Source organism: Rhagoletis pomonella, unplaced genomic scaffold, assembly GCF_013731165.1.
Source record: "Rhagoletis pomonella isolate Grant_MI unplaced genomic scaffold, Rhpom_1.0 Rhpom_scaffold_00003, whole genome shotgun sequence".
NCBI classification, from domain to species: domain Eukaryota; kingdom Metazoa; phylum Arthropoda; class Insecta; order Diptera; family Tephritidae; genus Rhagoletis; species Rhagoletis pomonella.
In genome coordinates, this window is record NW_023458557.1 from 75,051,516 (window position 1) to 75,063,158 (window position 11,643).

The 11,643-nt window shown below is 33.0% G+C and overlaps 1 protein-coding gene across 1 annotated transcript in view; it reads right to left on the minus strand.

The window, feature by feature from the left end:
• The window catches only part of LOC118735527, a gene marked incomplete in the record, with an annotated part of 363,818 nt that overhangs the window by 84,017 nt on the left and 268,158 nt on the right, over positions 1-11,643 (minus strand). The window contains 2 exon segments of the mRNA XM_036465328.1: positions 8,992-9,067; positions 9,568-9,858. Coding sequence (XP_036321221.1) covers positions 8,992-9,067; positions 9,568-9,858 — 367 coding nt within the window.

Genomic DNA, 11,643 nt, shown 5'->3' on the forward strand with positions numbered 1-11,643 from the left:
CAATTCAATTCAATTCAATTCAATTCAATTCAATTCAATTCAATTCAGTTTAGTTCAGGTTTCATACACATATGTGTGTATATGTGCCAACCTTACGCAAAAATAGGTACATAACTGTATAGGTATGTGGCAATTGTCTTTGAAAATATTTTTTAGATGCAACCGGTAGCTACATTTGTTGCTTTTATTAACCTAGATACATACATATCTAGTCCCTTTTAATCTTGCAAAACGTGTGGCAACACTTAAAAAGGAATTTTGTTATGTGCCCTTGAATTTGAGTTATTTAAATAAGTGGCAACACTCTTTAAAATCTATTTTAATTTCAAAAAAGTGGCATAGCGAAAAATTCTCTTTTGCTTTCATATACATATACATATATATTACGCTGAGATATCTGAGCACAAATATAAAGCACAGTAGAGGTAAAACTTTCTTCAGGAATGTGAGATAAGGTGAGAGGAGATTTTCTACACATGTGAGTACGAAAGGGTGCCAACGGCGTTTCTATACACATGAACATGTTTTTATAAATAAAATGTTAGTTTATGTATGCCTAAGTATGCTAAAACCTATATTTACTTTACAAATTTATGTAGTATCAATGTCCCAGAAATACTAAGTGCAAGTTATACCAAATTTATAGTTATTTTTAGTTTTTTTCAAAACAAATTCACTTTATGTTTTTAATATTCTAATTTGTATTTCAAGGAACTAATTTTTCTCTGCATGAAATATCGGATGCGAAATCAAACTTTATTCTAAGTAAAGTTTTGCTATGCAACTTTAGTATGCCTATCAGCCAGCATGAGCAGCAGCAGGAGGAACAGATGTTTATTGTGTGTAGTTGAAATGCAGTTTTGAGCAATTTTCGACTCACATGACTGGCTACCTACAAAAATATTTATAACTGAGTATAATGCACGCATGCCAAAACGCCAGTAAGTTAGGCAATTCAATCGCAATGCTGCCATATGCACGCAAAGATATGTTTGGACGTATCCAATGAATTCCAATTATTCAAGGTAGTTTTGCTTTGTTCTGCGTTCTAGGTTCTTTTTAGTTGAGACTAAACTTTTAGTTTAAAAGTACATATGTATGTATATAAATGTGTGAATTATTTATGATCATACATACATATGTACCTATGTAGCAGATACGTTGCGCAATGAAACTTCAGTCGTTAAAACCATTGCATAAACTTTGTAAACAATTTTTGGAGAAGTGAATTAAATTTTTCGAAAAAGGAAAAAATAATACAGAACTTCAAGAAAAATAAACTTCATGATGCATTTGAATCAAATAACTCAGAAATACGTAAATGCTACTAAAGATAATGCAGTCAGCATCGAAACAGGTTTCTCTAGTTAAAAGTATTACAGCTCTTCCAGGCTCTATTAAAGGAATAGTTAATCGGAAATTATTCCACGGGGTTCTCTGACCTGAGAATTATTGGTGTTTTTGCGGTCCTCAAGGCATCATACTTGGACCGTTATTTTATCTCCTATACACCAACAATGTTCCATATATGGACAACTGTATGATCGCTACGTTCGCAGCTGGCACTGCCATTATTGGCACTGGTGGAGACACTGCAGTAAATTCTATTAGCACATTACAGTGCGCAGTAAATAGTTTTCCCATCTGGATAAAAAAAATTACACCTTGAGTGAAATGTGACGAAAACTACCCATTTTGATTTTACGTCAAGAGAAATCTCTCATAACCAACACAAATTTGGGTTGCACCAGCAAACATAATATAAACACAATCCAGCGATTCCAAAACAAAATATTAAGGAGTGCTGTGCTGTTAATGCCCCCACGGTGTATAAGGAATTCTAAACTATAGCGCGTACTGGGCTTTGAGACATGCTAATAGACTAAAGTGCCACGTTAATATCGAAGCGGCGAAACTGTCTGAATTAGCGTCTGTGGCGCGACTAAATCGCACAATATCTCGAGATTTACTTGATTGATACAAAACCATGGATGGAAAATAATCATAATTTTTTTAATTTTAACCAAAAAATCAACAGGTTGTAATCGTAGTAAAATAATTTTAACTTTAGTCACGTATTTGTGTTCGTTCCAGTAGGAGTGATTTTTATTTTTCGAGCTTAATTAATAAAGATTAAAAATAATTATTAATATTATAGTTTAATATTTTCGCTCAAAGGAAATTATTATTACTTGATTTTTATTTTTTTCGATCAAAGATAATAATTATTATTGAAATTTTAAAAATATGATTAATTAAAAAAAAATATTTAAAAAAAAAACAGTGCAATGTAGAATATCAAATGAGAGAGAAAATTCTGTAAATTCTGTAAACAATAAAGCTTTTGATTTACAAGGACGAATAGGTATGGAAATGCGCTTTTGATAAAATGTATCTTTTCAAGTTAATAAAGTTTGCAGGACTAAAATCGATGATGAGGTCGTGCGTATATTAGTCTTCAAACCATATTTAGAAAATAAAAAAGTATTGCAAATTTTCAAGGATATTTAAGGACAGTCGGGTCTACGTAACCGAAACGACCCAGGCATATATCTGGCCAAGGACTGTCACTCCAGCAACAATCCCCAAAAACTTTGCGGAATCTGTATGCTGTTACAACAACAACAACAAAATTTGTAAAGGAATTTCCTTCGTTTTCCGTACCCATTAATCGTTACGCACCAAAAAATTTATTCCGTTATAATTTTACAGAATTTTTTCTTTTATATGATACCCATATTTTTATCCTACATTGTACTGAATCTTTTAAGTAATTTTTTGAGATAATTATATTTTTTAAATTTCAAAGTCCTTAAAAAAAATCTGACGTCAGAGGGAAAACTAAGTACGCAGTTTTACTGCAATTTCTCTAAGTTTCGTGAATATATTAATTTTTTTGCGTGTAAAATTTACTGTCGCACGGTGTAATCATTACTTTTAAGTGGGAAATTAAAACTCAAAAATAATGATTATCTCTGAGCGAAAAATGAAAATCATAAAATAATCGTTATTTGTGATCGAAAAAATAAAAATTAATAATAATTACTATTTTAAAGTAAAAGAAATAAAAATCATAAAATAATGATTAAATGCTGATTTAAATTATTTTACTCATAATGATTACCGTGCCTGTACCAAACAAAAATTGAGTTTATTGCTTCGGCGTTTTTTTTTCAAATTTAATATAATTCTTAAAACAAAATGTTTGTTAGCTATTGAGTTGCTAGGTACGTTATCATAATATGTATAATGAACCCTAATATTGTATATTATATTAGAAATTAGTACTTTCATATGTTCAATAAAAAAATAAAATCAACTTAGATTGACTTAATCACTTTTCCTTTAATACACAGATTTGATAAATTCATTTTGCGAAGTGTAATAAATAACTTAAACTAAGTATTTATATTACATATGTATACTTTTAATATTTGTGTATTTGTATTTGCAAAACATTTCAAACGACTTTTTATAGTGATAAAATAATCAAAGCATATTTCCAGAAATTATTCATAACTAGATATTTAATTTTTTAAATAACAAAAAGCAATTTTTTAAAGTTTTTTTACTTCATTTTTATATGTATGTTTGTATGCGCGCGCATGCCTCAATGTTGCATAAAAAATGCATTAATCAATTATATTTTTATTAAACATATTTACATACATAAAAATAAAACATAGAGATGTTGTGAAATGGTGATAGAAAAAAGCTTACCTCGAATTAAATTAGTTAGATTTTCGATTTTTTCATTAAAAAAAAAAACAAAGGAAAATGCGCAAATGCGTATTCTTTGCCAAAGTGAATAGTACAAATTTGTATTTCTACGCATTTCTTTTTCTATTGTTCTCATTGCATTGGCATAGAATACACAGCTGCCTATTTTCGTTGCAATACAAATATTTATTGCCAAAATCGAAGTTTTACAAAGCGAAACATTTACGCGGCTATTTCGGACTTGAGTAGTTAAAGCGCCCTTTTAAATATTTTAATTTTTATTTTTATTTACTTCTTCGTTTGATTGGTGAGTGGGTGAAGTGGGTGAGTTTTGTTTTACACATATATATCTCTTTGAGGTAAAAAGCATGAAAAATAGTTTACTTTTGAGCCTAGTGTTGCTAGTTAGTTGCTAGTTTGGTTGGCGACGATGAATTTGTTAGAGTAGCATGTAGTGATATATCAGAAAAAGTTAGAGGAGTGGACGCTTGCCTGCTGTGCAGGTATTGGCTGTTGTTAGTATTGTTTGTTGAGGGAGCAGTTGATTCTAATTGTATGAAATGACATATTTGTAGCTGAATTGTGCTTGTTTTTATAAGAAAAGTTTAATTGGGCTTCAAGCATACATATTTTATGTATGTGGGGAGAGAGGTAAGTTGTCAAGAAATCAGCGCTAATAATTGTGGTTATTAAAATTTGAATTATATTTTTTTTTTTGGAGCATCACTTGGAACAAAATTAAATCCGCCAAGTATGTACATATGTACATTAGGATGCACCACGGTCCATACAAAAAAATTAAAACATCGATACTGTTTTTCCATCTTAATTATAGAATTTTCTATATTTTAAGTATTCCGCCAAAAAAAATTTTAAATATTTTGGAAAAATATTGGGCTTTAAGTGAGCTGCACCGATTTGAAAATACCTCTTAAACTATAGTCATTTTAATAATAAAGTAACTTTTTAAAAATATTTTGTTTCAAAAAAAAATTATCTCAGTTAAAAGAGTTTAGGTTGAAAGGGTTTGCATACAAATTGTAAAAAATTTTATAAAGGAGATATTTTAAATCAGGCTCGCATAAATCTTAATATTATGCCGAAATATATTGGCGGAAGTCGCTAAATATATGTAATATGTTTTATAATTGCGATGGAAAAATTGCAACTTTTTTTTTTGTGAGCCACCCTAATGTACATGGGTATGCATTTGAAATTTTTCAGCATAAAACTTTTCCACTCGCTTCACTTATTTGTTTGTGCTGTCGCAACAAAAGCACGCCACCGCACATAAATTCAATTAAAGTGGCAAAAAATTCCGCAAACGTCGAACATTAAACTATATAAATGGCAATAAAATTCGCAAATCGAATGCGCTATAAATTCTTAGAATAGCGACGCGGCGACTATTGACTCTGCTGTTGCATTGCGGCCATGTCAGGTGGTTTCTTTGGTTGGTTGGCAAAATTTTGGAACCGCCACTACATACATACATTTACTTATTTGCTTACATTCGTATGATGATATGCTTCCGTTTGCCTCTTAAATACTAGCCGGCACTAAATTCAACGTTTGCCTATTTCTTGGATTAAAAGCATACTTTGCGGATGAAGCATAGTAGTCTATTCGCCTCACAGTTGCGGCTATGAAAGCACAGTTGTATCCAAAATAGCAATTGAAAAATGGGCGCATAAATCAAGTGTGGCAGCGGTTTTACTGGTGCTTAAAAATATAGCGCATTTGCTTCAGCATATTGAAATGTTTACATGAGCTCAACTTTGTGGCTGAGAAGAAGCAAGTAAGGTACTGGAGACCAACTCGGTTTTACGAGTACTTCAAGTTTTGTGAAGCTGAAATTTTTGGCGCTTTCATGTGATGTTTCTGCTCTAAAAAAGCAATAATTGTTGCTGATATGCAATTTCACTAGCTCTCTTGGAAGTTACACATACGCCCTGGTGAACGTTGCTCTATTTCACATAAATAAAATTTGAACTGCGCCAGCATCGAGAACATAGGTGGAGCCCTTCAGCCCTTCTTTACCTTATTTTCAGCCGATCTATGAATTGATTGGAATGTTTGAAATGTACTGTATACACCTGCCTATTTTAGTGTGTTGAAAATGAGCTAATAAAATCCAAAACTCAGATTAATCACTAGTGTGAAATCGACTTTGATCCACATCTTTCAGTTTGATTATCTCAGAGCTTGGCAGCACACATTTAGGCCTATTTACAGAAGTGCTACGTATTGGTACTTCAGCGACCCGTGATCTTTCCAGTAGAATTCGCTGAAGGCACGAATGAGAAAAACTGACGGTCCTACAAACAAGATTTTCTTATTTATTCCTTCGAATATGTCTCAGACCCAACATCTGTTTTAAAAAGTGCTGCTACCCACATACCTGACCGTCCAGTGTATCCTTCCGCAATTGAGGGTCAAACGCGTGTCAATACCTATTGGATATGTTGTAGGCTAACGAATGCTTGCCAGTTACCTTTCCGAAATGGCAGATTCGCTACGGCTCTAACTTACTCGACCATTCAGTTTTACTTTTGATCACTGAAAGACCTAACATGATAAGGTGGCGGATACACTATTTATCTTATATCGTTAAATAGCACAAGGTTCTCTCTCTCTCTCTCCCATCTTCAGCGTTCTGCAACTACTTTGGATGAAAACAAATTTAGTCTTACTTTGCCGAAATTGACAAGACCAGAACGGCTAAAGTGGTGGCCCATCCGAATCAATATGGAAAGGGATCTCTGTTGGACAGCTTATGGAAGCAGGCAGAAAGTCCCACAAGGAAAACCCTCAACGCCTCTGATATACCGAAATTCATTGAAAAGCTACGCGTTGTTCTCAAAATGAACTGATGGAGTCTTAGCAGAACAACAAGCTGTAATAGACTCAGGGCTGATTTCTCCAACTGAACTTAACTTAGTTTAGCCAATTTTTGGACTTAGTCAAGAATAAGCTGATTAAAACGCAGGCTAATTTTTGGCCTAGATGATGCGTATGACTAAGTTGGAGAAACCCAGTCTAAGGGTTTTCTTCTCAGTTAGTCAGCTAGCCCATGCTAGTAAATAGTGCCTGGGCGAACAAACTAAATTCGGAAATGCAGTAAACTCAGGACTATTTTCTTCAGTGTTTTAGAACGGATTACTGGGCTCACTCAACGTCCCCGCTCCGTAACCCCTTTTAATACTTATTTTATGATATCGATCTTGCAAAATATTATTGCATCTATGAGTGTATTAAGTCTGACATATGTTGATCGCTGCCTACCCACCACCTGCGATCTGAAAACTTTTCAACTTTTCGGTATAATTTCCGGGTTTCTCAAACTCTAGGCATTTCCGGAATTTTTGGAGATATTTCGGAACTTTTTGGGACTCTCTCATATTTTTGCGGGAAATTTAAGCTAAACTTTTAGATCTTTGCCAGCTGTAAGTTATTTCAGGGACTACTTGTTGTGCTTTTAAGCGACATTTTTTAGGCAGTTCACGATTTTCTCGAAATTTTTCTGGCACTTCCTGATTTTTTTTCCGGCTTGACTTGGCATTTTCCGTAGCTTTTTCGGGGTTATTTTCCTGAAATGTTTTGGAATTCTTCCTAAATTATTTCGATACTGCTTAATCTTTTTTGTAGGCTTTTCCCTAACTTTTTCGGAATTTTTCAATTTGGTTTCACGACATTTCGGATCTTTTTTGCGATTCTTTCGAAATTTTCGAAACTTTTCTGGCACTTCCTGATTTTTTCCGAATGATTTGGAATTTTCCCGCAGCTTTTTCGGGGTTATTCGGGTTTTTATCGGAACTTTTACAACCTTTTTGTACTTCTTTGGGACTCCCTCCCTAAATGTTTGAGATCATTTCGACACGGCTTGAACTTTTTGAATTCTCTTTTCCGCAGCCTTTTTCAGGCTATCCGAAACATAAACATTTTCTGAGATTATTCGAGACTTTCGGTGATTCTTCTATTTTTCTCGGAGCTTTTGGAGCTTTTGCCGCGACTTTTCTGCATTTTTAGTTCTGGAAAGTGGTTTTAAACTTTTCAGGAATATTTTGCTTTTTTATAAATTTTGCGGAATCCTTCGTGACTTTTCGGGAAGTTTGAATACTACCCTTAACGATTTTTTAAACAATATTTAATTAGCGGTACTGATTTCTTGATATGAAAAAATATTATCACATTTTAGTTTATTTTTGTTTTTATTTTGCGGTATAATTCGAGATTTTTTTGCGATTCTCTGGCTTTTTCGGAAATCACAAAATTTTCGGAGATTCTTCGAGACTTTCGGTGATTCTTCGGTTTTTCTCGGACTTTTTGGAGCTTTTGTCGCAACTTTTCTGCATTTTTAGTTTTTTGTTGCGGATTTTTCGATATCTTTCTGTAAGATTGATAAAATTTCGAAAAGTGGTTTTAAACTTTTCGGGAATATTTTGCTTTTTATAAATTTTGTGGAATCATTCGCGACTTTTCGGGAAAATTGAAAAACTACCCATAACCACTTTTAAAACCAAATTTAATTAGCAGTACTGATTTCTTGACGTGAAAAAAATATTTTTCTATTTCAGTTATGGTGAAAAATATTCTAGACGGGAATGTTTCGAGTATTTACTTGTATGTTTAAGTATTTTTTGGATTTTCAAGCATTCGAATTTTCAGAGTTTCGGGACTGTAAATGAGCTGTTTTTTTTTTTTTTTTGAAAATATGCCATTGTTGCAATGGTTGAAAAGAGAGTTATGAATCAGGGAAAGAGTTTGAACTTTAAAACAAAGCTGTAGCAAAAGGGCATGAGATATCGATTTTGCGTTTTTCAAGACCCAATTTCCGAATTTGGTAAAGGAAGCAAAAATGCGAAGAGGATTAATTAAGTAATAGTATTAGCATGAATTTGTTTATTTGTTAAAAATATATAACGAGATAGATATTTAGTTGAGCAGATGTACGAACAAGTATTTGTTTAGAGAAAGCGCGAAAGCTTGAAGCGCCTTATGTATTTTCTAAGAATTTAAAAAATGTAAACTATTTTTTCGAATTCGAAATTATCCTATTTCCGATTGAATGGCAGTGTGTGCGTGTGTACACATATGAAAATACATTTTTTTACGCCCTCGTTGTGAGGCAACATTTATAGCAACAACATTTGAATTTGTGATGCTTGTGAGACACCTACATACATATACATTTATATATACATGTATAGTTACACACAAGCACAACAACAACTACTACAGAGATGCTCTAGTATGGCGCTCGTTACTCACCCAATAGTTCCCACTCGCCGTTGAGCACGTAACTGCTGATATCACCGCCAGTTTCATCTTGTAATTGCAAGTCCAGCTGTTGAAAGTGCAAAGTATGATTAATAAATTTTATACACTATTTGTTAGTTTGAAAATTTTTCTATGCAAACTCTAAGCAGAAACCAAAACTAAGAAACGTAAAAATTTTATGAACTAATTAAAGACGTAGATATGGGAAATCGTCCGCGAAAATCACTTGAAAACGTAAATGTGGCATACTTCCTGGCGTTGCATTAAGTATTTACAACTTCATTTCACCACACATTTTATGCGTTTCGTTGCATCCACCGGCATAACAACAACAATGTCGATGACCAGCGGCAATATGCGGTGCCGTGTAAGTTTTCGTTGGCTCTTCCTGCGCCATTCTCGGAATCCGTTTATGCACTTCATTTAACATTATAATTTGTATGTATGCGTGCTTGTATACATATATTAATCTATGATGCTGTGTCGGTTAAATGTACATATTTATTTGTGTGTGTGTGTGCGTTTTCGTTTTGTCATTGAGTTTAATTGTTGACAACTTATTCAAACCTGAAATCCATCGTATGTCCAACTGCCGAACTTCATTTCGCAACGTTGATCATCGAACGGAAACCACGTTATGTCGATTTTGCAAGTGGACTTGAATATGCCGGGTGGCACATACAAACACGAACCGTTATTGCGCACCACCACATTCGTTTGATATGTGCCATCGAAGCCCTCATCGGCGCTGTTGTACATCAGCACATCCGGCTTCCATATCCGATGCGGCGGTATACGTAAATCTTTAACACCGCCATAATCGGATGTATTCCAACGGAGATTCATATCGTTCCACTCCTGCGTTGGCGGTTGACATGTAAAAGAAAAAAATATTGATTTGTTACAAAAAAGTGCAGAGGAAGAAGTTTTGAGTGAAAATAGAGTGCATCAGAGTAACTGTGATATGGGAATGAAATTAAATACAATCAAATAGAATGATGTGAAACGAAATGCAAAGAAATGAATGAAATCGGAAAAAACATCATGAAATGAAACTAAATTAAGTGAAACGAAATAAAATCAAGAGAAATGAAATAATGTCAGGTAAAATAAAGTCAATTGAAAGTAAATGATATAAAATGACATGAAAACAAATGAAATTAAGTAAAATGAAGAAAATTGAAATGAATGAAGACGAAATGAAGTAAAATGAATAAATAGAAACGAAGTAAAATGAAATCGAGTAAAGTGAAATCAAATCGAGTAAAGTGAAATAAAACTGAGTGAAATGAAATCGAGCAAAGTGAAACTAAGAGAAATTAATGAAGGGAAGCAAAATGCAATGATATGAAATGGAATGAAATAAAACGAAGCGAAGGAAAGTAAATTTAAATGAAATGAAATGTATTAAACTTAAGTAAATTTAAATAATGGAAGAGGAAACTAAGTAAAGTAAAATGCAAGTTAGTAAATAGAAATGAAGTGTAATGAAATCGAGTAAGTGGAATATAATCGAGTAAAGTGAAATGAAATTGAGTAAAGTTAAAAGTATTAGGTGAAAAAAAATTAAGTGAAATGAAATCGAGCAAAGTGAAATTCAAATAAATTAATGAAGGGAAGCAAAATGCAATGATATGAAAAGGAATGAAATAAAACGAAGCGAAGAAAAGTAAAATGAAATGAAATGAAACAAAATGAACTGAAATGAAAAGAAATGAAATTAAGTAAAAATCAATGATGTGGAATTAAATCGAGTAAATTGGATTGAAATTTAGGAAAGTTTAGGGAAACGAAATTATTTGTTTTTTCTTTAAATTACATGAAATCAAATCAAAAAATGAATTAAAGGAAGTATAATACATTGATAAGAAATGAAATAAAACAGAAAGAAGCAAAGTAAAATTAAATAAAAAGAAAAGAAATGAATTGAACAGAAATTATGTAAAATTAAATGGAATAAATTAATGCCAAAAGAAATCAAGTGTGAGGTACTTTTGCTATAATAGCATAACCGATAGAGCAACAATGTCAAAAGCCGCAGTTTACTAACGAGGCTACAGACGTATTGTAAGAGAAAGTGTTTCCTTTCTCAGCATTAACAATCTAAAAGTGAAAATAATTAAACGCATAGCAACTAGCAAAACATTAGATTCAGCTGTCTCGGTCGAAGTTGTGAAAGGCGTAGCGCCAAACTAATATCTTTCTCGATCGCCGAATTATGGAGACCTTTGACCCACGGACGCTGTTTTGAGCATCACTGGTATAAAGGAATAAGTGAGTGCGAGTGTGAATGAGTGAGCAAATACTTCTGAGTATTTTTTATCTGAATTATCCCTAAAATGCACCCACCTACGTGAAGATCTTTTCTTCTATTTCAAAACTTAATATGACTATTTTCAAGGATTTGTCTGCTAAGATTTCTAGTACATATGTTAGAACGCATTGACATTAAGCTCTTAAAAAGCGTATCTCGGTCGTTCTGCTATAGTTCCCTGTCTCTATATTTCTTTCTCACACATTATCCACACACCCTGCCTTTCTCTTTCTCTTTCTCTTTTTCTTTCTCTTTCTCTTTCTCTTTCTCTTTCTCTTTCTCTTTCTCTTTCTCTTTCTCTTTCTCTTTCTCTTTCTCTTTCTCTTTCT